General features: G+C 32.7%; 2 protein-coding genes across 2 annotated transcripts in view; one reads left to right on the forward strand and one right to left on the reverse strand.

Moving 5' to 3' along the window:
• The first annotated feature begins 1,430 nt into the window (after positions 1–1,430).
• Positions 1,431–11,671, forward strand: LOC129227559 (39S ribosomal protein L11, mitochondrial-like). The gene is made up of 4 exons (XM_054862137.1): positions 1,431–1,653; positions 5,585–5,680; positions 8,596–8,689; positions 11,136–11,671. The coding sequence occupies exons 1-4, from the start codon at positions 1,519–1,521 to the stop codon at positions 11,417–11,419; spliced, it is 609 nt and encodes a 202-aa protein (XP_054718112.1). The 5' UTR covers positions 1,431–1,518; the 3' UTR covers positions 11,420–11,671.
• Positions 11,672–13,759: 2,088 nt separating this feature from the next.
• Positions 13,760–25,392, reverse strand: part of LOC129228203 (heat shock protein beta-1-like) — a 54,552-nt gene continuing 42,919 nt past the window's right edge. Inside the window, exon 3 of the mRNA XM_054862870.1 lies at positions 13,760–14,244. Within this exon, the coding sequence (XP_054718845.1) occupies positions 14,053–14,244 (192 nt within the window). The 3' untranslated portion in view covers positions 13,760–14,052. The remainder of the gene's footprint in view (positions 14,245–25,392) is intronic.

The following is a 25,392-nucleotide window of genomic DNA, read 5'->3' on the forward strand; positions in this document are numbered from 1 at the left end:
ATTTTTGTCCCACATGTGACGGAGGAATGGCCCTAAATAGTTTCAACTATGCAACAGGAAAAGAAAATAAATGTCAGAATGAAGTCATTTGATGCTCAACTACACAGGAGACAAGAAAGAATCCTTACTTAAGACTTGATATCGGAAAGAAAGTTAATTTTGACAGAAAATTAAATTTGCTGCTAAATATTCCTAATGGTTCAAGGAACAAAAATGCTTTACAGTACAATTTTTAATAGCGTTCATTAGAAACATCTTTGCACGCTAATGGCTAAAAGGAGGAATCTGCCCTTAAGAATAGATGACAGGAATAAATTTAATTCTGGCAGTAATTAAATTAATTATACATCAAAATGGTTTTACTAAATGAAGGAAATTAAACAATTTACTCACGATAACAGATTTCTAGTTGACGCTCTACGCACGCTAAAGGCTGACAGGAACAATTCGGACAAAAGTCAACACGTCTGAGAAAAATGATTGTTAATTTTTGATAATTAAGCAACTCAGTAGCTTTAATTATGCAAGGAAAAGGAAACATCTAAATGTTTCACAAAGGATAAACGCTTAATGATGTGAATACATGCACGCTTACAGGAAGAATCCTTAAGGACGTCTTAAAGAAATGTACGTTAATATAGGCGGGAAATTAAAAGCCTAATAGTTTCGATTATTCAAGGGGGAGGGGAAGCAAAAATCTCAAGCACACGAGAAACGTTTATTTAATGCACACCTATGCAAGCTAACGTCTAACAACAATTCCCATATTATATATCTGAAAGACGTCTAATTATGGCATAAATAAATATAAATTTTGTCCAGATAGAAAGTACAGATGCACAGAATGATAATCTAGAAAAAAAGATAAGGCCTAGCCATAATAAATCTTAATACATGCTTTTAATTTCATGACCGTTGTACTGTCCAACCACAGATTGCATGGAATTTTCAAACATCCAGATCAACGAATCTATGTGAATAAGGGGGAAAAGTAAAAATTTGATGCGCGTATTCCGCTCATTTGAATGAGACTCTGCTTCTGCAAAAGCTGACATCGGTAAAAAATAATAAATTTATCCATTTCCGGCTGTAAAACGGTGTTTGTCATTCCATACAATCCGTAGCCAGACAGTAAGCATAAATAAAGGAACATGCTCTTTTTCAAAATAAAAAAAACAAAAAGATACAACTTAATATAGTCACATCCAAGAAAATGTTTCACTTACTTTCATGCATATTTAATTGTAAAAATCTCATCATAATAAATACATTAACACATTACTCATTACTACATTCTTCAAGCCATTTTTTAAACCACCACGCACGAGGTACAGGAAGAATCCTTGTCGCCAAGTCTTAGAATGATATCATTTAGCGCCAAAATATAGGGTTGCCTCCCATTTATCTGTCAGGATCGTTCCTGCATTGACCGATTTCCAATTTTTTGTCAATTTGTAAACATTTAAGTTTCGTCAGAGGTTTTTACTCAATAAAAGTTTTACTGATTTGGAAGTAATCATGTCTAAAAATATTCGTCGCGTAAGAGGATTTAGAAAAGTTATGCCTAAAATAAATCCCACACCTTATTTGACAACACAAATACCGGCAGGAAAGGCAATGCCTGGACCTCCTCTGGGACCTCATCTTGGACAGGTTACATATCTTTTCCTACGTATATGAGGCAAAGGATTTTTTATTGGTACACAGGGTCGCCCGATGGGAGATCACTGTGACCTCCGAACTAAAAGGAAAGAAATTATGTTGACGATTTGGCAATTTTTGTGACAATATTGGAACATTGATGTACTTCTTCTTTTTTAAAATTGTTTTTAATAATGTTTGATGTATCTTCTCAGTAGATGGTTGTATGCATGAAATGTGTGCATTCTCGTATTTTTTCATTTGGTAAAATTCGAGAATTTCTTCCTTCCAAAATTGTTTGTTCGAGGCGCCCCTGTTTATTCATAAACGAATATTTATTCAGTAGGGTCAGGTGGGGTGAAATGGGACGGATTTTGTCTATTTTTTTAAAATGATGCCATTTGCAAACCCATAAACTTTTTTTTGTACTTTTTTAAAAATCTCTTCTTTACGTCTGATTCTTTCCCTTTAATTTAAGCTGCTTCTCATTGAAATTTGTTGTCATTGACAATCTGAAAATTGCAATTAAAGTATCTGACCCATTCCACCCCACGGTGGGGTGAAATGGGTCATTGCAATAGAAACATACAATAACTAAGAAATTATTACCAAAACACGTACAATAGCTGAGAGAAATTGTTTCCAAAGAACCATTTATTTATTTTAACATATTCTACACCAAAATATTTTGAACTAAAACTCAAAAATATAATGTCCGCAACAATCGAATTCTGCTCATTCAATGTCTTCAGAATTGGACATATAGAAACAATGTCTGTATCTTCCTACTCAGGAAAGATGTAGTATTTGCCTGAGTTGGCTTTTTGTAGAAAATTTACGCTGTTGTAATCTTGGTCATTAACTTTGTGTCAAGTGATCAACAAACTATTTGGAGGATTTCTTGCCCGTGTATTGGACAAGAACCCACTTCCCAGGTGTTGGTTCTTGCATAAGTAACTCAGACATTTCTTCATCCAAGAGTTGGGTTTCATTCGGTTGCTGCTTTTTAGAAGGTATCCAGGCTCTTGCTTTCGTGAGCAATTCTTGCTTTCTCTTACATAAGTGGCATGCCGATCTTTTTTCAAAATTCCTGGCTCACTCTATGCCAAGAGTGCCACAATTGCATTTTTCAGAATTAGTCTTTATAAATACCTTAGCAACAATGATTGTATCTTTCTATCAAATGGGGAATCGCACTTTGTAGAGCTGAAGCAATACATTTTTCTTCTTCACTTAGCGTTGTACGTCTAACCAACCTTTTCGACTTTGTGCGCCGGAGATCCATATCCTCGATGTTTCTCTTGGCTTATTATATTTCCTTGCAGTTGCAGGAATTGCTAAATCATCTTCAACTTAAAATTAGTGCAGCCTCTAAATCATAGTCTGAATTTTTCTTTTCCCTTTTTCTTACATACACCCCAGGCATTTTCAATGAATAAATAAAAAATTTGAATTAGGAAAGAGTAGGTAGGTAATAGGTTGTAAATATGGATGCAAGTTTAGCTTTTGAATTCTACACATTAATAATACATACTTTATTTTTGTTACATGTAAAAATCTTCTAAATTTCCATTTAAGACCTATTTATGGATTTTGAAAGTCAATATACTTTCATTATGAATTAAAATTCGCTAAGCCTAACTATGCCCCATTTCACCCCACCACATGAAAATAGCAACAAAAAAAGAAAGAATTGATACTTTTTCTACCTGTTTTTTGCAAATTGTAAATGAAAGTCTGTTCTAACTGATAACACTTGAGAATTTCAATTGAAAAAAAATGTATAGAGAGATTTTAAGAAGTTTGTCAGGCTTCCTAAAAATTCACATGTGACTTGAGAAACAAAATGTCAGTGTAGTGCTCCCAGCAATTTACACAGAAACTTTTAAAAAATCAGAATTGTAGCCAAAAAGCCCCTCATGACTTGTGTAAAGTTTGAGAAAAATTCAGCCAGACCAAAAACTTTTATAAATAAAAATGCACAGCATGACCCATTTCACCCCATGACCCACTTCACCCCACCTGACCCTAGTAATCACTTAAATTGATGATTTTAGGGCGTAATAGGGAAATAGGGTGAGGGTAGAGAAGTGATGTAAGTTCTATTGATTTTAATTAGAGTGAAGCACTGTTAGTGTGTAGAAACTTAGGCCTAGAATTTTTTTTTTTTTTGAGCAATCACATTGCTTATTGTTCTCATTTGACTGTTTTGATGTTCTATGATTTTATTTCCCCCCGCCTCCCTCTGCAGCACCACAATCGATCGGCCTCACGATACTGGTCCTCTAGCGAAAACCGTCTCCAGGTTGTGTCTATATCCTACACACACAGACACATGCATGCACACCTACACACACACACACACAACCCACACACTCATGCCTGCACATAGACACAAACATACACACATACATACACATATACCTACTCCTACGCACGCACATACCCACACACACACTTATGCCTGCAAACAGACGCAAACACACTTGCTTCCCTACACACACACTTTTGTGATTGCAAAAAACATAATTTGAATTCAAAATTCAAATTAATTTTAATTTTTTTTTCAACTTTTTTTTATTTTACAAGCTTGCAAAATCATAGCCAGATTTTCTATCTCGCAAATGTCAGGGCCCTTTATGAGCCAAAGGGGTCGAGAACTGGATCAAAAATGTGTTTTACAGATAATGATGTGGATCAAGTAAATAATACCCAGTGGGACGGCAAATATTTTTTTAGTCTTTACACGGGTATTTATCCAAGTTCTGGGTAAATACCCAAAAACTGGGTATTTTGGAAAAAGGGGCATGTGGGATTTTTATTTATCTGATTATGGATTCCCTGTGGGACACACTGCTTTGGTTCAGTCTGCTATCATGTCTGTTGAGTAGACCTGTACTGTGCACCTACTTGACTGTAGTCGTCAGAACCCAAGTCCACTGTGCTTGTTGTGACAGCAAAGTTGTTCTGTAGTTGTTCTAAGTAGTTTCTTCTGCGCTAGTGTAATATAGTAATGTAAGGTATTAAGAAGCTATTACATGGATAGTTATGCAGGATAATCTTCATTTAAGCAATGTCAAACTCAAAGAAACGTTTCTATTTAATTTTTTACATCTCATGTTGAGATCATAATGTGTTACAAAAAAAAATGAATTTGGACATTTTGAATTTAAATTATGATTTTCGCGATCACAAATGTGTGTGTATCTGTGTTTGTGTGTGTGGGGGGGGATGTGTATGTGTGTGTAGGCATGTGTGTTTGTGTCTGTGTGCAGGCATGAGTGTGTGCATATGTGTTTGTGTGGGGGGATGCCTATGTGTGTGTCAGCATGTGTGTTTGTGTGCAGGCATGAGTGTGTGGGTAGTTGTGTGTAGGTGTGCATGTGTATGTGTTTGTATGTGCGTTTGTAGGTGTATGTATATGTTTGTGTGTGCGTATGCGTGTGTGTGCAGGATATGGAAGCAACCAGGAGGCTTAGCTCGCTAGAGGAGCAGCATCCGGAGAGCCGGCCGACTGTGGTGCTGCAGAGGATGGTGGGGGGAAATAAAATCATAGGAACATCAAAACCGCCAAGTGAGAACAATAAGCAATCGTAATTGCTCAAAATGAGTTTAATACCAGGGCTGCAAACAACCAAAGTGTACACTGTGCAGCTTTTATAAAATTTAATAAAAAAGAACAAAGTGGGATGGGGGGGGGGGAATACAAGAATTTTTGCATAGAAAATGAAGCCCCATCTATCAAAAGTTTGGAAACCATTGCTGCAATCTTGAATATTGAGCTTTTCTACAAAATAGGTTCACCATTTGTTAAATCACAAAAACAATGCCTAAATTTTATTTGTTATATACATATTTTTACATTTACTTTCTTTTTATAAGTACATTTGTAATTCTGTTTTCTTGCTCTTTTTTTTTCTAAATAAGTTTCTTTTTTGTGCAGAAAAACATCAATGTTGCCTTGTTTTGTAAAGAATTCAATGAAAGAACTAAAGACATTAAGGAAGGCATACCTTTATCAACTAAAATAACAATTAAAGTAAGTAAGTGCAGTACTTATAATATTTCTGCTATCAGGTTATTTTTTTTCTACTTTCATCTTTTTTATAACTGCTGTGTGTTTATTCAGATGATTTGATACAAAAAGCAGTAAACCAGAAAATTCAAATGCTTTTTTTTATGCTCATATTTAATCAAGCAATTTAGCTCAAAAATGAGGTTAAAACCTAAAAGTTGGGTGGTGGAAGGTTACGAGGCAGTGGGGGAAGGTAATGAAAAGTCACCATGAGGTCTGCCGGTTTTTCATGTTCATTTGAATTTAATAAGGTTTTAGATCCAAAACTAAAGAACTTTTGCACATTTTGAAGAGAAAAGGGGAATTCTGTCCATTATTCATCCTTTCTTCATCCTATCTGTTGCTGAGTATGATCAGAATTTTAGATGTCTGTTAATGGGGGTCGGATTTTTTTTTTGAAATTGAGAAAATAAAAACAGAATTAACTAATTCAAAGGATCCAAAAGCAGCCAATGGTTAGCTGAGATGTAGTTGCTTGAGAGAAAAATAGTTTTAAAAGTTTAAAATACATTAAAAGGCTCAGAAGATTGAGTTGACCTGAGAGCTATGTCTTAAGCATGTCTGACTGGTGCCGTTATTCTATTCTCACTGCAGCATTTTCCGTTGTGAAACTTTTAATAAACTTGAAACATTTAGTAATTTTTTTTATAAAATTTAAAACATGCAAGTAGTATAAAAAGTTTAAAATCAACAGGTAAAACATTAAGATATTATCTAGAAGTCACCAGAACACATGGCTTTTTTTAAACAATTTTAGATTTAAACTTATGATTTACAGTTTTATCTCTCATAGAATGTTTTTAATACAATGGTGCCCATCTAGGGGGGTTATGATGCAGACTGCACCATTAAAATTTTTTAGGGAGATTGTTTTGAGGAGTATTTTATTCTTTTTTTTTGGGGGGGGGGGTGTGACTTTGCTATTGGGGAACCTTGTTTTAATAGATGAAATTGTGTATTATATTTTTCCCATTTCCGTATTGAGATAATAAATAAAAGTATTGGCTTACGACCTGTTTCAAATAAGTAGACTTACCATACCAGTGTAATACTTTGTTTTGAAATAGACCTCATATGTTCATAAATACATATTTAGCGTAATTTTCACCAACTGGTGCATTAGCATTATATTTGTGTGAAGTCATTATTATTATTTTTTGTTTGTTTGTTTGTTTAGTCTTGCTGCAGGATTGCATTAGCTGTTAACAATCAATCTCTGATAAGATAACTTCCTATGTACGAGGGATTAACCTAATCCATTTGCTACGCAAGGATGAGGAAAACTGAGCTCCTTTGCGTAGTACCCCGCTTTTTTGCCCAGTGCCAATAAAATAATTTTTCAACTTGCAGCCCAAACATAAATGAGCTCCTACAATGTCAAGGAGGTCATCACTGAGTGCAATTCCATTCAGCCTCACCATACTTTTTGTTACATTATGAACCAATAGGCGACAATATCTCACCATGTAGCAATTGGCTGTCCAGTTCAAGCTACAATTTGACATGAAATGGGGACCTTAAAGGCACTTCAGCAACTTTCCTATAAAAATTAGTTCACAGTGCTATTTTAAAGAAGAAAAAGAAAACTACTACATCTGATAAACAGTTGGGTGGCGTATGAGAAGTTTCAAATGCGTCCACAACTCATGCGATAGTACAGACAGCGAGGATGGTGGAACAGTTTTAATACATGCAGCTATTTTTTGTCAGTCTGGAGTTTTTTGGAACAATATAGTACCACTCTAGCGTCTAACATTCTGTAGATGTGTATTTTTTGACGTTTTGTAATTAATTGGATGAAAAAGGTGGAAGGATAGTTACATATACAAATTTAAAAAATGTTAAAGTTATAGATAAGGGAAGGGGAGCTTGGGTTAAAATTAAAAATTGGTTGACGCTGCCCATCCTCGGCTACACTACCGTCTAATAGAACTTATTTAAAGCAGATTTATTTAATTATCTAAAGGCCTATGAAATTCCTCCTCAGTTTTACTTTTGTTTCATCACTTTCTCTACTCCTGGAAAAGTTTTTTTGTAGTTTAGTACTATAAGACCTGAAAAATCAGGGAGTTTTGAAAATTGGGAAACAAAAACTATTGCTTTATGTCTATTGCTCAGCTGGCCACGGCTCAGTAGTTACTGGTAATCTTGTTATATACTTTCATGCCATAAAAAAAGACTTGCATCAGAAAAAATGACCTTTAACCATAATGAGGTCGTTTCCAAAATTTTAAAAGTATTTTTTTTCTGAAAGAGCATGCTTAAAAACATAGGATCTGACCGTTTTTTAAATAATTTGTTTAAGTTTAATGTTTTAAAAAAATTACTTAAATCGGTTCGCTTTCATTATTTACACTTCTGCCGGATGACACCACAAATGATGAAATGCCATTCAGTGTTGCCAAACACAGTGCTAAATATTTAATTTTAATCTTTACTCACGTGTATTGGCAATGATATTGCTGATAGCAAGGGTAGAGCACAATTTTAATTCGCTTCTTGATTATCATAACGTGGAAACGCTAAAAAGATGCACCAAAGAGCACCATTTGTGACGTCATCAAGACCACGCCTTGTTTGAAAAATTGGACATTTTAAAAAATTAATTTAAAATTAACTGTTGGGAAAATGAAAGTATTTTCTGGGCCCATGTTATTTTTTTTTTGCTCATTCTATCCATTTCAATGACTAAAAGTAGTACTTTTGACTGAAGGAAACCACCCCATTATTGTTAGAGTGAAATTTTATTGTTCTATTATGAAATGAAGGAAAGCTTTTCACTTCCTTTATTTCTTTTCTTCTTTTTATGTGATTTTCTTGTTTTTGATGTTGTTTTTCAGTTAAGTTCATACATACAAATGCTATCAATTTTATTGCAGCCTGATCGGACTTTTGATCTTTCTATAATCAACCCTCCTATTAGCTATTTTGTGAAGCAAGCTGCCGGCTGTGAAAAAGGCTCAATGAACCCAGGTAATTTAGAAAAAGTGTTAAATATTTATGTCAATATAATTTAACACATAATTATTTACACACATATTTGCCTACATTTATAAATTACTTCCAAAATGTAGACATTTATCCAAATTATGAACTCAAGGTCAGTTGGGGCAAAAAGATACAGAATATCCATGTTTCAGCTTTAGATCCGCCCTTTCTTTTGGATGAATTGAAAATTAAGATTTTGTGTACGGTGTCCAAGACTACTTCCCTAAGAGTAACTGGGTATGAAAAATTTTACATAGTGACTTTATTTGCAAATGAAAGCATGTTTACATTTACCTCAATGTTTTCCCCTTTGTCCCAGAGACTTGAGGGATAACTGGAAACACCCTATTTCTTTCCCCATTGAGGTTGGTGTAGGTAGATAATCGTAATATATACAGTCAGTTTAGAAACTCAAGAAGATCTGCACCAGCAATGCCAAATCTGCACCTGTACAAATTCTAAAAATGTAATCTGAAATCATTTAAACAGAAAAATCATACAAAAAATTAAATTATGCTCTAAATTTGTGTAAAATACATGCTAAAGTATCTGAAAATTTTATCTTCCTAAAAATAGAAAGAAGGAAAAACTTAGTTGTTTCCATTTATACTTGAGCACAGTGGGTTGAATACAAGTGTGGTGTGGGGTGAATAAAAACACCTAAATTACTCATCAAAAATTTGGAAGGTGAATATCATAACTAAATATTTTTAATATCCTTATATCTGACAAATAAAAGCAGGTTGGAGCCGGTGTTTTCGCATTTGTAAGCTTGCTGGAGAGGAAAATGTAAGATCCATAAACTTGAGTTCCACTAATCAGTTATCCAACAATTGTAACACCGAAACACGTGTCTGCAGTAATTTGCATTTTTTGTGCTTCAAAACGTTGGGTAACTGATTATTTTAATTTGACTTTTGATCGATATATAAAATTAGTTTTTATCTAGCAGCTCTACTTTTTTTTAGATAAATGCTGCTTTTTTACCCAAAATGTGCAGTTTGAACTCCATTTCGTGCACTACTTAAGCAAGTATAGGCTTTTGAAACAAAGATTGTTTCTGGCATATTTACCCTATTGTCAGCCTGCAGTGTAGTAACTTAAAGGAAAATTCACCAAATGTAGTAAACATTTGACAAGTTTAGTAATAACGCTCCAACAAGTTAAGGTCAATTTGTAAGTTCTTGGCTTGCATATGTTCGTTTCGCCTTGATGTGTGACAATTAGGATCTTTGTACATATACAATATTTTTGGGGCCCGATTCATGTAGTGGGTGACCCTAAAGAAACATTTTTTTGGGATTCCTCTGAAGTCAAACCTTATAAACATAGACATTAATAGGGAACCAGGAATGGCAATTTCAGGAGTGTTAAGGTGTTCAAAATATTTGTTGGGATGTAGAGCATCCCACATTTAAAGTACTTGGGGGGAAAAAATAAAGAAAGAAAAAAGTTAAAAAAGGAGAATACCTTAATTTTCTTAAGTTAAGTTTTCTTAAGTAAGACTGCAACAATTTTAGTCATTTTGAAACTCTTTAAAATTGAGTATACACAGGCCCGGATCTATAAATTTTGGGCCTCCTCCCACCCTGCAAAAAATCAGCAGAACCCCTAACTGCCTACTGGATTTCTACACCACTGAGAGCCACAGGACCCTTTAGTACAATGCCCCACCCCCTGCACTGGAGGTTCTGCAAGTACGTAGATCCGGGCCTTGGTATTCATGTCCAAGAGCCAAATTGGCTTGTTTGGTAATCAGGCTCTGATTATTTATTTGTACAATACAATAGAAATTTTTAAAAAATCTATATTTTGTGTTTTATTTGATCTACAGATGTCACTTAAACCCGTTTCATGTATATTTAAATGTTATATCTTAGAAGTTTGTAGGTGCCAAAAACTGATGTTATATTTGAACTCAAGGTACCAGTTTCATTCTAAATCAGTTCTAAAAACCCCAGCACCCAAATCACTGTTCCCCTGTGTTATTTTCTTCTTTCCTTTTTTAAATTTTCCCATGTTATTAAAAAAAAAACTATTTTGAAATTTAGTGTGTGTTCTGGCTCGTGAGAATGATGTTAATATCAGGTGCGACCCTTAGGCAAAAAAAGGTTGGGCACCACTGGCATAAAGTAACCATTGATTTGGTGGTTTGGTTGATTTGATGACGTCAGTGATTAATTTGATGATGTTGTGGTGTGTTTCCAAAGGATGTTTTCATTAACTGATAGCTCTATTGGAATGCCTGGTTAGTCACTGGTTAACTGTAGTCAACTAGTTACTCTATGCAAACATACCCTTATCTAGTTTGTTTAAAAGTATATTTAGTGCACATATTTTTGTGCATAATGCATGTGTGGATTTTTAATGATGAATATGTTTTGCATGTGTAATACATAACGTTTAAACCACTTAGTTATTCATGCTGTAGGTCCTGATGATGTGGCCGGGATGATAACACTCAAGCACGTGTATGAAATTGCAAAGATTAAAAGTCAGGATGTAACATTTGAATGTATGCCTTTAAAAGAAATATGCCAGCAGATTATTGATCAAGCAAGAACAGTTGGAGTTCAAACTGTCCCCAAAATGACCGTGGAAGAATATACAGAATTTTTGGAGAAACGGAAAGAAGTGGTGGCACGTCAGACGGAAGAATTAGAAGAGAAACGTAAAGCTAAAATTCTTCGTCAAGCTAAAGCTGCCATATCTTAGCAGAATTTATGGTAGTAACGTTTAGAAATTGTTTGTTAGTTTAATAAATTGAAAGTATGGTTTTGAAGATGTATAGCTTGATTCTTTGGTTAATATGTTAATTGATGTTTCTCACAAAATCTAGTGAAAAATAACTCATCCTTAGTTATTTCTTAGTTTAAATAGTATTAAGCAAAATGTTATCTTTTTAATTTCTTGCTTTTGAGCTTTCCTGTTTTAATAGTTTGTAACCTAGATATCTCAGAAACTATTTACTTGCATGTAAAAACATTAGTTAAAAAATCAAAAACTCTAATAATTGAACATGGAGTTAGAACTTGTATTATAGTGCGATGAGAACATATTAAGAGTATCATTAGTCTACGTATGAAAAGTCTCAATTATTTTTAAAAGTTTTGTTGCTAGTTTCTGTATTTTAACAAATAAAATATTTGTAATTGATTTTAGCAAGAGCAAACAAGGTTGTTATAATAGGATTTTTAATTTTCTTCCTTGATTCTGTTTTTTGCGATATTAGTAAACTTAAATAGTTGTGATTATTTATCTTTCCTTTTCTGTTTCCCAATTAATTTAGAAAAAAAAATGTATTCGAATTTAATATCGTTCTAACTTGCAGGATTCGTCTTAATATAAGGTTATCCATCAGGGTTGGGGGTTTTAAATTTTTAGTTTCAAATCCTTGTTAATCTTTAAACTCTGTACCCTTTTTATGACCTAAGTTTCCGAAATTAAATTATTAAACAGTTAAATACTTTTGAAAAAGTGGCCAAAGGAGTGTTTAATTTGCTTTCAGAAAAAAGTGAATTTGGTGCTGAATTTTAAAAGATTGGCACTGGTGAAAAAAATATCTTTAAAAAAACTTTTTGGATAACTTGTATGTCTCTGTTGTAAATTTAAAAATATCTATGATGGTCACATGGCACTTTTCAGACCTGCTTGCCCGATTTGAAATGGAATGGGTCACTATCAAAATTTCAAATGCGGAGAAAATCACTCATATGTATTTTTTTATGTGGGTATGTATGTGCATGTGGAGTCACCATGTCTAACTTGAAATCTTGGACAGATTTCAGACATTTTTTCATCAGCCTAGGATGTTTGATATAAGGAATGAAAGCAAAATGTATACAAGGTGTTCGGTTTTAACCTGCAAGACCTCTATTTATGCAAACGTTAGTTCTAGATGCCTATTTCCAATTGCAAAAATTTTCTAAATCAGATGCAGAGTTAAGATATTGAAAGTTTGAAAACTGAGTCAAAAAATACAAAACTTTACTTTTTATATGGGTTTTAGGTCCCCTAACTTATGTTTAGAGAAATAATCTTCATTGAAAACTATTATTGATACAGAAAGTTTGAAATTAGTATGACCAATATTCACCTAGATATGGAAAGCAGCGTTTTGTGACAGACACCACTTTACACTCGCCTACAATAACACCTCTTGAGAGCAGAAAATATAGCAGTTAACAAGTGTTTGAAATTATACGTGTGCAGAGTGTGGTTTTTCAAATTGTTCGAGGTTTTGCAGTGTACTTTTGCATATCACGGCATAACATTTGCATGAATTTTTGAATAGCAATGAAAAATATACCTTTTTTTTTAAAAACTTTAACAACCTGTCATTCTTCTGAAAGGGCAATACGTTCCAATCTCATTTTCTGTATGGTCCCTTGAAACTTTGAACTAGAATATCTCCTTAAGTTTTAGTCGTACAAATGTGAAGTTTTTTGTGTCAATAATAGTTTTCAATGAAGATTATTTTTCTAAACGTAAGTTAGGGGACCTAAAACCTGTATAAAAAGCAGGGCTCGAAAATTATATTGCCCAACATGCCTGGGGCATGTAAAAATTCTGATTTTAATTTTAATGAATTATTATATACTATTTATTTAAATTTTTTTTAATGTTGAATATTGAAATAATTCTGGATTCAGATATAAAACTGTGAAATTAATTTTTTGTGTGATTAATGCTAGATAACAAACTCAATTATTTTTATTATTATACAATTACAAAAAACCTAGGCATGCAAAAGTTTATTCGGGCATGTACCTTTTAGACAAACATGTTCGGTAGGACATGTAAAGTTTTAAAGATTTTTATAGTCCTAATAAAAAGTTCAGTTTGTTATTTTTTGACTCATTTTCCAAACTTTCAATATTTTAAGTCTGCATCTGATTTTGAACATTTTTGCAATTGGAAGTATACATCTAGGACGGTTGCTAGTAACGGTTGCAGAAATTGAGGTCTTGCAGGTTAAAACTGAACACCCTGTATATAAGAGTGTAAATTGTTTGTAAATTTATCCACTTTGTGAAAAGAAATACGAAAACATAGTTTGATATTAAATTCTTTTATTACTGCAACAAGTAAAAGTGATAAGAATAGTTGGAGTATTAAAGAATATTATGAAATTAGCTTTTTCAGAAATATAATACATTCAGCACATTTGTGTATTTCTTCTTGGGGGAAATTTTCTGGAATATGAAAAAAATAATTAACTTTAATGTTCATAAAAACATATTTCTCGACAGAGTAAAGAGAATTACACCATGAATGTTTATTCGAGAGGTTACACCATGAATTTTATAGACCACATATTGTTCTAAATGTTGAGTAAGATTGAGTGTTCATTTGTTTTCTATTGGGATCATATGTATTCCCTCCAGAGCTGGAAGTGGCGCTTCAACTGTGAGTACTCCATCTGTTGACAAAGAAGATTTGATCATTTCTGGGTTGGTTCCTTTAGGGAGGAGGAATTCTCTGTTGTACTCACGATAAACAGATTTGGTGTCTGACTTCTCTTCATGCTTTGCTTGCACCTGTGAAAAGATCCAAATATTATATCAAAAATTTCATTTTGGTTTCATGCTGTTAATTTTGATGCTGTTTACTAACACGAGGGAAGTGACAATTAATGAAACTTTTTATTTTAAGTTTCTGCGTATGTACCCCACAAGTTTCAAATTTTAATATATTTGGATTTCATTTGTACAAAGTTTTTGTTTTCAAACGTAATGTATTTTTCTTAAAAATAAATAAAAAAAAATAAAATAAAAGAAGTAAAAGGGACATTTGCAAATGAAAATTGAATGTAGATGAAACTATTCTCAGTAACAGAATGAATATTACAATTTTTTAAAAACAATTTCCTTGATTTCCATGATTCCCTTGCATGCCATGTTAATGTGCAAATTTTCAATAAAAACTAGTAATGTTTTTGTTTTTTCCGGTTACTTGTTTAGAATTTTAAAGAATAACAATCACTGTAATTTCTGGTGCGGCCTTTCTGCCGATGCGACGTTTACGACCGTCATTTCTTGTTATCACCCCGATACAGATCGACTGGAAAACAATGATGAAATATAGCCAGAAACATCCTGATACAATCGTATATTATCTACCCGTTAGTTTGAAGTTTTAATTGGAGTAAACGATCGATTGTTCGAAGAGTGCTTGAAAAGACGAATTTCCTATTCACGAGTTTTTTGTATAGTTGATTGCAAGTAAAATGGAGCTCTTTTTTAAGCAAAAAGGGTAATATAAAACCTTAAAAGAAACGTAAGGAAGCAAAAAATGAGAAACCTGCATGCAATTTTATTAATGTTAGTACAGGGAATAAAAGCAAAAGATAACAGAGATTCTCAAAAACGAACCATTTTTAAAAAGTCGCGAGAAGGAACTTCTTTTATACAGAAATATGATCATTGTTCATTCTAGTTCGTAAACATGATTATGAAATTTCATTTTCTTCCTTTATAAAGAGTTTGTTTACAGAAAAAAAAAGCGGCAAAACGTTACCGATCTTAGGAGTAAAATCAGGAATGATTTAAAAGCGGAATTCCGTTTTTTCTTAATTTTTTCTTTAGAAATTGAAGGATAAAGCCATACGCAAGTATCTTAATATATAAAAATCTTCTGTGCGGACGTTTGTCACCGTAAGGCTGAACCGATTTTGATCAAATTTTTTGTGTGTAATTAAGTTGTGGCAAGCATGGGTAGAATTACGGTAACCGGGTCGCGTTGGCATATTTTTTCAAAAACTGCCAAATTTGGCACCTACTACTCAATGTAAACAAAGTAATACAATGTAAACAAAGGAAATCATCTAATGAGAGTTGACCCAAGGAAAAGGGGCGGAGCTTCGAATTGCTCAAACTATCACCTTCTTGGTAACTATAACTGTTTATTAACCTTTTCTTTCTTATAATCGCAACCGTAAAGAAAGAAAGAAAAAAGCATTAAAATTCTTTTTTCCTTTTTAAAATATTGTAAAATATGGAAAGAAACAGATGATTAAGCCTATTTTTCTTTATATAGAACTCTGTTATTTTTTTAACTTTGAAATTAAGTTTGCAGAAAAGACAAATGAGAGGTAACTTTTTTTTTAAGATGGTAACATAAACGTGGGAAGATAAAGCGCAGTATGGTAGAATTACGATAACCGGGTCGCGGCGATAAATATTTCATTCTGGCAACCCACTACCATACCCTGGCGACGGAGCAATTTTGGTAACCCTACACCAAAGCAGATTTGCTATTCGTTTGGCCAATCAACTATTTCGGAATTCACCTTTACAGAATTGTAATTTATTTGTCCAAAAAATCTTTTTTTTTTTTTTTAATTCCATAGAATAATATTTTTAATTTTCTCAAAGTTTTTTTTTCTGAAAATTGGCAACATACTGTTCTTTTTCAATTTTTAGATCTTCGAAACATTTTATGAAATTTTACATCACGAAATGTTGTCACTTTTAACTTTTTTAAGTTTTAGAATTAAAAATTAGTTATTCATACCTTTTGGATACTTTTTTGGAATGTGTTTGTTCGCAGTAAGTTATTTCCTTCATGTTTTATTGTTTTATCTTAAACTTAAAATTTATTTATTATCATAATAACTAATTCAGTAAGTTAGAATTTCAATTTTACTTATGATAACGTTCGTAATGGATCTTTTGATGTGATTTAACTTATTTTGTAGATCGTTTTAAGTGTTAATTAAACAATAGGTATTTTTAATGGCTTTTTCTCAGATTATTTCAGACTAATGTCGTGTTCTATTCAAATTTTACTGTTGTTAAATTTTGGTAGAAATTTGTGTTTCATTTCAATGTTCCATAGGAAATTAAACATGTTGATAAAAAGTGTAACACCATACACTTCAGGAACCTTTTCGTTCAAATACACCATGATACTTTATTTCTTTTCCTACACTTCCGCTTCTAAATATTTTTTTTATTTAAAAAATGTATCAAATTGAAGGAAAAAAAATGAGTTTAATATTACTGCAATGGGAACGTAAAGAGCACTATCGTCAAATTTTTATAAATATCTTTTTAGCATTTATGTCATGCGTTGTATTTAAACTTTCTTGTACAAGCTTGCTTATTTGCTTTCCACTGGGGGGGGGGGGAGTCAAATTCCATCATTTCGCTATTGTTAGTATCGAATCCTAAACACGTTTCTTTTAATGTCTCAAAAATTCGTCTGTGTAGATCTGAGCTTTATATTCCCATGCTTTTGCTAACATCTTGAAAAACGTTACTTCTCATTTGTATATTTTTTGCAAACTTAATTTCAAAATAAGAAAAATGATATACAGTGGCTCCCAAAAGTGTCCGTACACTTTGAAATTTTTTAGAAAAATCAATATAACTCGAAACTGAATTCGAATATGAACTTCAATATTTTTTCACATCATTCCTATGTCATTCTAAATACAACCCATTGGTTTTTTCAAAATATTGACGGATCTTCTTTTTGAAATTGGTCAGAAAACGAAGAGACAGAGAAATAACACGCCACAAAAGTCATCGTACACTCAAATACTTTCGAATAAATTCATGATTAAAATTATCATATGCCATTTTATTAATATTTTTGCACTGCGTTGACACTTAAGAGTCATTTGGCTTTAATTTTTTGTTTATTTATTCCTTAATATTGTGCTTATTACTGTAAAATGGCTGGTATTCGTAAAAACCCACGAGCACCATTCAAAATTTGAATTTTTTTCCCACAGTAGTGGTAAACTGGTTTGAAAGGTCTCTAAATTAGTTAATTTATTTGTTTGTATAGTAAAGTGCTTGATAAAATGCTTTAAGGAAAGGAATCGGACCGAAAACAAGGTAAGAAAAGGTCAACCGGAAAAGTTGACAAAACGTGATCGGAGATTTAAAGTTAAAAAATTTATGAAAAATACACATTTGAGTGCTGTAAAAGTTTCTGCAGAGTTAAATGAAACATTTTACATTTAATTTTCACCTAAAATTGTTCGCCAAGTTCTCTGATTAGCTGGATTAAATGGGACCTCTTCCCGCAGAAATTTTCTTGGTCGTGCGAAAAACAGAAAGCTTACGCTTTTCGCCGCAAAATCAATGATAAATAAGCTAAAAACGTTTTAGAATCACGTCTAACTTACAGATAAAAATAAATTTAACATTTTTGGTTAAATTGTTGTATAACTGTATGTAGAAGAAAAAATTAGGAACTTAATCTTAAGAACTTATTTGGATCATTTAATCAGGACGGTGGAGGTTTTCTAGTGTGAGGGTACATATCAGCATCAGGACTTGGTAGTTTGTAATTTTTTGATGAAATAATGAATCATGCTGTTCCTTTAAATATTTTAAAAACCAATTTTGAACTCTTAGCCGAAAATTTGGTTATTGGAAACAACTTTGTTTTTTATCAAGATAACGATAAGAAGCACACGGTTTTCAACGTTTGCGTCTAGTGCCTCAAAAATTGTCCTAAAGTTTAGAAAATACCCCCTCAATCTCCAGATTTTAACTTAATGTAACGTATTTAGAGATATCTGGAGGCTAGATTTCGAAAATAGGGCTTTAAAACGAAAATAGAGCTAGAAACAGTAAGACTCGAAGTGTGGTTGAACACTTTCTCAGAAATTACACAAAAAAAAGAAAGAAAAAGAATGAAATCTATTCCCAGACGTTTAAAAGGTGTTATGAATACTGTATGATAATAACTTCTAATAATATTCTAGTAGTATAGTATTCTACTAATAGTATTCTACTAATTAATAACTTAATAAAAAGTTAGATTATTCAATAAGATATAAACATTTTATAAAGTGTACGAAGACTTTTGTAAGAGGAAATTTCCGGCACTTTTTGGTTTTTGATTTTTAAAAAATTAAGTTTTAATATTTTTAAAAAACTTTTCATGTAGTTTTGTTAAAAATTGATCATAGATCTTATAATTAAATACCCATTCCGAAATATTAATTCTAACCAATGGATTGGGGCCTATTTCGTTGAAAGTCGTAGGTGTACGAAGACTTTTGGGAGCCACTGTAGTTCTATAGAAAAAAAAAAAAGGCTTAATCATTTGTTTCTTTCCATATTTTGCAATATTTTAAAAAGGAAAAAAGAATTTTAATGTTTTTTTTTCATTACGGTTGCGATCAGAGAAAGAAAAACAGTTGTAGTTACCAAGGTGATAGTTTAAGCAATCCGAAGATCCGCTCCTTTTCTTTGGGTCAACTCTCATTAGATGATATCCTTTGTTTACATTGTAGTACTTTGTTTACTTTAGTCGTAGGTGCCAACTTTGGCAGTTTAAAAAAAAAATACGCCAACGCGACCCGGTTACCGTAAATCTACCAAGGTCAGTGCAGTGGAAGATCTTTATCTTTGGTGGAAAGAACAAATTAGGCAATATATGAAGTTTTAAAAGTTTTCGTTCAAAAGATCGGACTACTAATCGGTCAGAGTTGGCTTCGCTCACTGATCGGCTGGATTACAGTAACGTGGTGGCTTGGCGACTTTGGCTGGAAACAATAGAGTTGCGTGATCATTTGTTTACATTTTAAAGCTACTGTTAATGTAATTTATTGTATTTTTTGTTTATTTGGTGAAATATTTCAAACTGCAAAGATTTTTTTATGGTTTTTAAAGAGTTTTTAGTTATTTTAGTTGAAGAATGTGTTATTTTACGTCAACGAGGGGGGGGGGGGTGATTTTCGCTTATTCAGGCAACTGTTTTTATCTTTATCATTTTTCTAAACGATATCCTTTCGATTGTTTTATTCTTTTTCATATGGGGGATGTTGCAGCGGGATTTCCTTATGTTCTGAATTGGTAGTTAGTTTTTTACACTTAATATCTGAGGATGCTTTTTATCCTTTGAGTATGGCTGAAGGAACAAACCATCAAGTACGGGAGAAAAAATCTTTACTAATATTATAAAGAGAGAGGGCGGGTTTTTGTGTGTTTATATGTTCGAGGTAATCTCTGGAACCACTGCACCTATTTGAAAAATTCTTTCACTATATGAAAGGTGCTTTCTTACTGAGTAACATCTTTACTAATATTATAAAGAGAGAGGGCGGATTTTTGTGTGTTTATATGTTCGAGGTAATCTCCGGAACCACTGCACCTATTTGAAAAATTCTTTCACTACATGAAAGGTGCTTTCTTACTGAGTAACATAGACTATAATTCGAAAAAATCCGATAAATAGTTCTTTTTTTATTCCAATTTAGGCGCAAATTTCACGTAATTGAATATTATTGGCTATTAAAGGGGTGAAAAATTACTTGCACATATTAATATTATATATTGTTGAAAAGGGTAGAATTTTCCGCATTCTAAACAATTTGTTTCAATGCTCTAACTTAATTACGGCGGGAGTAATTTGCGTTTTTAGCTCGAACTATTTTAGGCTTTGCTGAAATTCAGGCACTACTTTCTTCATTAAATCTATCAGTAAAAAGTGAAGGAATTGTCCCACAGTTTTCTTTTTGACACCATTGGAAAAAACGACATTTTTCACTCCAGATCTCTCTGGACCTATGGTCGAAAAAATTAGCTTCTATCTTCAAAGGGAAAAAAGTTACAAGCGTTTTTAAATCAATTTCGAAATGTGTCATTTTGTTCAAGTTGTCAACCATTTTATTTTCACGTTTCCACGGTTATGCTTTTTGAATCCATTGTTTATTTCCTTTATTTTGCATTTAATTACTCAAACTTATTTTATTTCATGTTTCCATGATTACGCTTTTAAAATCCATCTTTCGCATTTTAATTTCTTAAAAGTATTTTAATATATGTCATCTTTGTTTGTAAGGGTAATTTTGCATGTTTTTTTTATAATTTAAGCCCGATTATTGAATATATGTCACTTGACACAATTTTTATTCTCATGGTAGGACCGGGAAAAGCCGGGCAACTCAGCTCTTAATATATAAAGATTTGAAATCTACTGTTAATGTAATTTTATACCTTTTTGTTTGTTTGGCGAAACATTTATTATTGCCAAAGAAAAAACATCCGCTTCACTCGCAAAAAGGCTGGGTCCCGGTAGCGTGGTCGCTTGGCACGTTAGGTGCTGAGCAGGTTCAGTCTAGGATTATTGTTTTAAGGCAACCGTTATTGTAATTCATTGTTTTGGCGATTTGTTTTGAAAGAAAAGAAACTTTTGATTTGTTTTTATCCGAGCGAAATGTACGACATTTTCTTCTTTTTTCTGAGGATGATTTTTGAATGTTCCACGGGATGTTTTTTTTTTTTCGTTAGACGGATGGATTATGATGGTTTTTTTTTTTTTTTTGAAAAAGTGTGTACGCATTTTATACAAAGAAAAACGATCATTTCACATCAGAGGGGGAGGGGGCGTCAATTCTTTTTATTCAACGGACTTCCATTCAATCCCAGGCAAGGACGGTTCCAGAAATGTTTCAAGGAAGGGGCGGTTGATTTTTTTAAACTTACTTGTTACTACGTATCTGGTTTATTCAAACTTTGCCGGGGGGGGGGGGGCTGCCAAAGCATTTTATCTAAAACAACTAAATTATAGAGATTTAACCAATGAGGCCCCCAGACTTTTTCCGTTGTCAGAGTTATTCTAAAATTTTGTTTTAGAACTTCTCTAAATTTCGTAATAACTCTGGAGAATTTCTCGAAACTCCCTCCTCCTGACGTCATCGAAGTTCGTCTAAAATTGAGCTTTATGAAACTTCAGTTTTGAAAAATTTCCAGAGGAAATAGTCTCTGAACCCGTTAAATCCCTGAACACTACCTGAGTTCTCTTAAATCTTAAAGAAGTTAAGATTTAAATTTGAAAAATGCACGGGAGGAGGTCTTCAGACTCCTTCTCTTAATACCGCCAAAAATTGTTTAAAGTTGTCTTTTTGAAATTTCAATTCCGAAAAAGCTTCCGGGAAAGAGATCCAAACCCAATTCCTTTCTTTTCCCATCACAAATGGTCTTCACTAGCGTTTCAGGACTTCAATTCGGGAAATCTGCCGGTGCAGAATTCCTCAAAGGAGGGACGATCGCTCCCATCGCCCCTCCCTTGTATCCGTCCTTCAGGGGTGCCCATCTAGGGGTGATCATGGCGCAGTCTGCGACATTGAAATTTTTAGGGAAGGGGTGTTTTGAGGGGTATTTTCCTCAGTTTTTTTGGGGGGGGGGGTTGCGCTTTTGCCGTAAGGGGGGAGGGCACCCCTGCGTCCATGTGTGAAGGATGTTTATAGAAGGTTGTTTGCGATTGTCTAACTCGAAGATTGTGATCAAAACTGCTCGTTGTAAGTTTCCTAGTAAACCAATCATATAGAGATCATTTCTTAACAAAATAAAAACGTAGATTAATTCCCCGGTAGCGATAACTATACTTGCTACAGTAAATAAATTGAGTATCAGAAAACGTAAATCATCAAAAGAGGTATGATGTTGAATTCGAATTTTTCGACAGTTCATAGAGCTCTGATAGAAAATTAGTTAAGTTAGAACAAAAGATTTTAAAAATCTCTCGTGCCAGCTAAAACATGCAGCTGTTTTGGTACTTTTATGGTTCCCTTTTTTTATTGACGAAAATCCAGTGAACTAGTACTGCAACATCACATTTAAACAACAATCCAAATTTTAAAAAAAACCTTACCATGCCCGTAACTAGCCATTTACTCTACCCCATGTTTTAATTTATGTTTCACTAGCTTTTACCAGGCGGCTTCGCTCACGTTGATATAGTTTTTTTTCAATCGATTCAAGTTAATGATCAACACAGGCAGAAAGTCAAATAGTTACCAGGGCAGTTCTCAAAAGGTGGGAGCAAACACAGACCTCAACTTTGAAGCTTCAACACCAAATAACTTTCGTTTTAATTAACTCAAAAAATTTTGAGTTAAATTATAATACTGTATAGAGACAAGAATTGACATAAATTATGGAAAAAATGCTCTTTAAATGCCCTTAAAAAAATATTTTCTTTGCTAAAAGGCGCAATTTTGGACATACCAAAACGTTAACTGAGCAAATGTACCATTAAAGAAAAATTTTTTAAAATTATTTCGATACGTTTCAAAAAAAATTTAAAGGTATGAATCGTACACTGAATAATTTTTTGTTAATATTTTACACAAATAACAAGAGTAAAGACAGATTATTCACTTTGTAAACAATTTTAGAAAATAGTAAGTCTGAAATTTGATGCATGTCCAAAATTTACGATCTTTACAATGCTATTTTTTGAGAACTAAATATATGATGTTTTCATTTTAAAGGTGTTTATCGAGCCTCAGAATCAATTTTTAATTGTTTAAAAGTGTTTTCATAAGCTTTTATGCAGTATCTTAGAAGTAAAATAATTTTTTTTTAACGTACATGTGAGATGTCCAAATGGCGTTACGATCTTGACGCCGATAAATTCTGTCCATTTATTCAAAATTTTTGATGATCTACTGTCTTCTAACCTCAATAAAAAAGGTTATTATAATGCTATCTTCTTTCATCCATTAGTATTTTGCATAATTAACATGTTACACATTGAACAATACATAAATTACAGTAGAAACATGGCTACTTATGATCGAACCGAAAGCCATTTTGTGCTAAAATCGCCAAGCAAACCTCCGTTGGCGACAGCACAGTATACGATAAGCTAAAGGTTACCAGAGGAGAATTCCACTTTGACAAATGTAGTTCACCGTCAGCTGTACCAGTTTTGGCGACTTTATCACCTGCGCTAGCATTTTTTTTTCCCCCGCTTTTATTATTTTAGAATTCTTTTTCTCTTCTTTCTTTTGGAAACATAATTTAACGATCTCCAAATAGAAATACGAATTTCTTTCTTCAATAATTTTTTTAGACATCATTTTAATCCGTATGACATTAGAAAAAATATTCATTATTAAAACTGATGTCACTTTTTACAATTGTATTATTTTTAATTTGAAGCTTTTTTTTAACTTTGCATCAATTTCTTCAAAATCATTCCAAAACTTTATTATATGTAAGGAGCAGCATGTATAGCCATTCAAGTATTTCAATAATTATCCTCTTTATTATTAAATTGCAAAATTCAAAAAGTAGTAAATAAAATTTTCATTGGAAAAGTTAAAAATCAGATTAACAATTGTCAAAAATGGTGAAACTTACGTTATGATGATGTCCAAAATCCGTTACCTACAGGACAACAATGTCCAAAGTCTGTTACCTACAGACTGCTGATTTAATTTGCTAATTAACAATTTTTACAAATACCTGCTGTCTTTTCATGTTCATATATTGTGTTCTAGGTATGCATACTATAGAATAAAATCAAAATTGATGTCAAAGTCGAAAATTTTTGAAATTGCTCAAAGTTAACTTTTTTGTTCCCACCTTTTGAGAACTGCCCACCAATAAAATGGTTTGTTTCCAGTTTCGTCGACATTTCAAATTGCCTGCCCCCTTAAATGTATCAAAAGGTATGATTAAAACTGAAAATCAGAGGAAAGGGGACATGGGGGTAAGTGAACGTCGGCGAAACTGGAAAAATCACACAATATAACAAAATAAATCATGAAAACGTTCAGGAGTTTTAAAGAAGTTAGTTTGGGTAATTCTCAAAAAATCCAATTTGAGTGAGGTCAACAATTCTTAAATAAAGTGAAACAGTTCCCTTATAATCCCGATCTCCGTCAACTAATATCCAGCGCTACACCGGCTATCTAAATTATTGTATAATGTATAGTTTCTTACCAGGAGAAATCGTCCTAAAATAGGGTCAACAATCACTACAAATCCTGATTCTAATACTATTCCTTTAGAGTGAGAACATCAAACCTTTGAAATCCCCATCAGGTGGAAATTAACTGTTTCTAAATAACGTAAACGGTCCTGATTACAATACGAAAAAGTTCAAAATAAAAATACCATTAAAATCAGATTAAGCACAACAGTTTTTTTTTTTTTTTTTAAGTTTCCATTTAAATGAGGATAATAGTACAAAAAAACTTCTCATTTCGCAAAGAGAAAAAATCCCAAAAGTCTCTATGAGGATGGTCTCTATCAACGTTTTCAAATAACATTTTCCTCTGATGATCTCAGTTATGATTATTTCCAAAAATCTTCATTAATACAGGTCCGATAGGATAAAAAACAAAAACAAAATAAAAGGAAAAAAGGAAAGAAAGAACAATATTCTCCATTGTCGCCATTAAAATAAGGACATTAATTCCATGAAATCCTAATTAGCATCATTAACCCTTAAAAATACACACACAAAAAAGAAAAAAGAAAATGAAAAGTTTCATAAAAATTGTAAGTAATTCGCCAATGCACTAAAGTAGTCGCCTGGTAAGACTGGAGATAAAAAATGGATTTGGTGGATTTATTTACATTTTAATAGTAGTTATAATGTTATTTAAGAGTGTTGTTTCACTAATTTGGTGGATTAATTTTAACTTCAATACCTTATAGTACTTAATAATCTTTAAACCAAAATTAATTTGGCGGAATTTTTACATTTTAATGTAACTTTTGTAAGGGCTGTAGAGCCAAAATTTTTGAACATGCGTCCCGATCCCGAACACGTTATCATAACTATGCCTATCAAATAAGTTTTAAAATGTCATTTTGTTTAGTTTCATTTTATATTTTTGCAATTAAAAGCAGCGTTAAAATGTAAAATAATAAATCCAAATCAATTATTTATCGCCAAAGGATTACAGTACCATACATTCGCCA

Source organism: Uloborus diversus, chromosome 8 (genome assembly GCF_026930045.1).
Source record: "Uloborus diversus isolate 005 chromosome 8, Udiv.v.3.1, whole genome shotgun sequence".
Classification (NCBI taxonomy): domain Eukaryota; kingdom Metazoa; phylum Arthropoda; class Arachnida; order Araneae; family Uloboridae; genus Uloborus; species Uloborus diversus.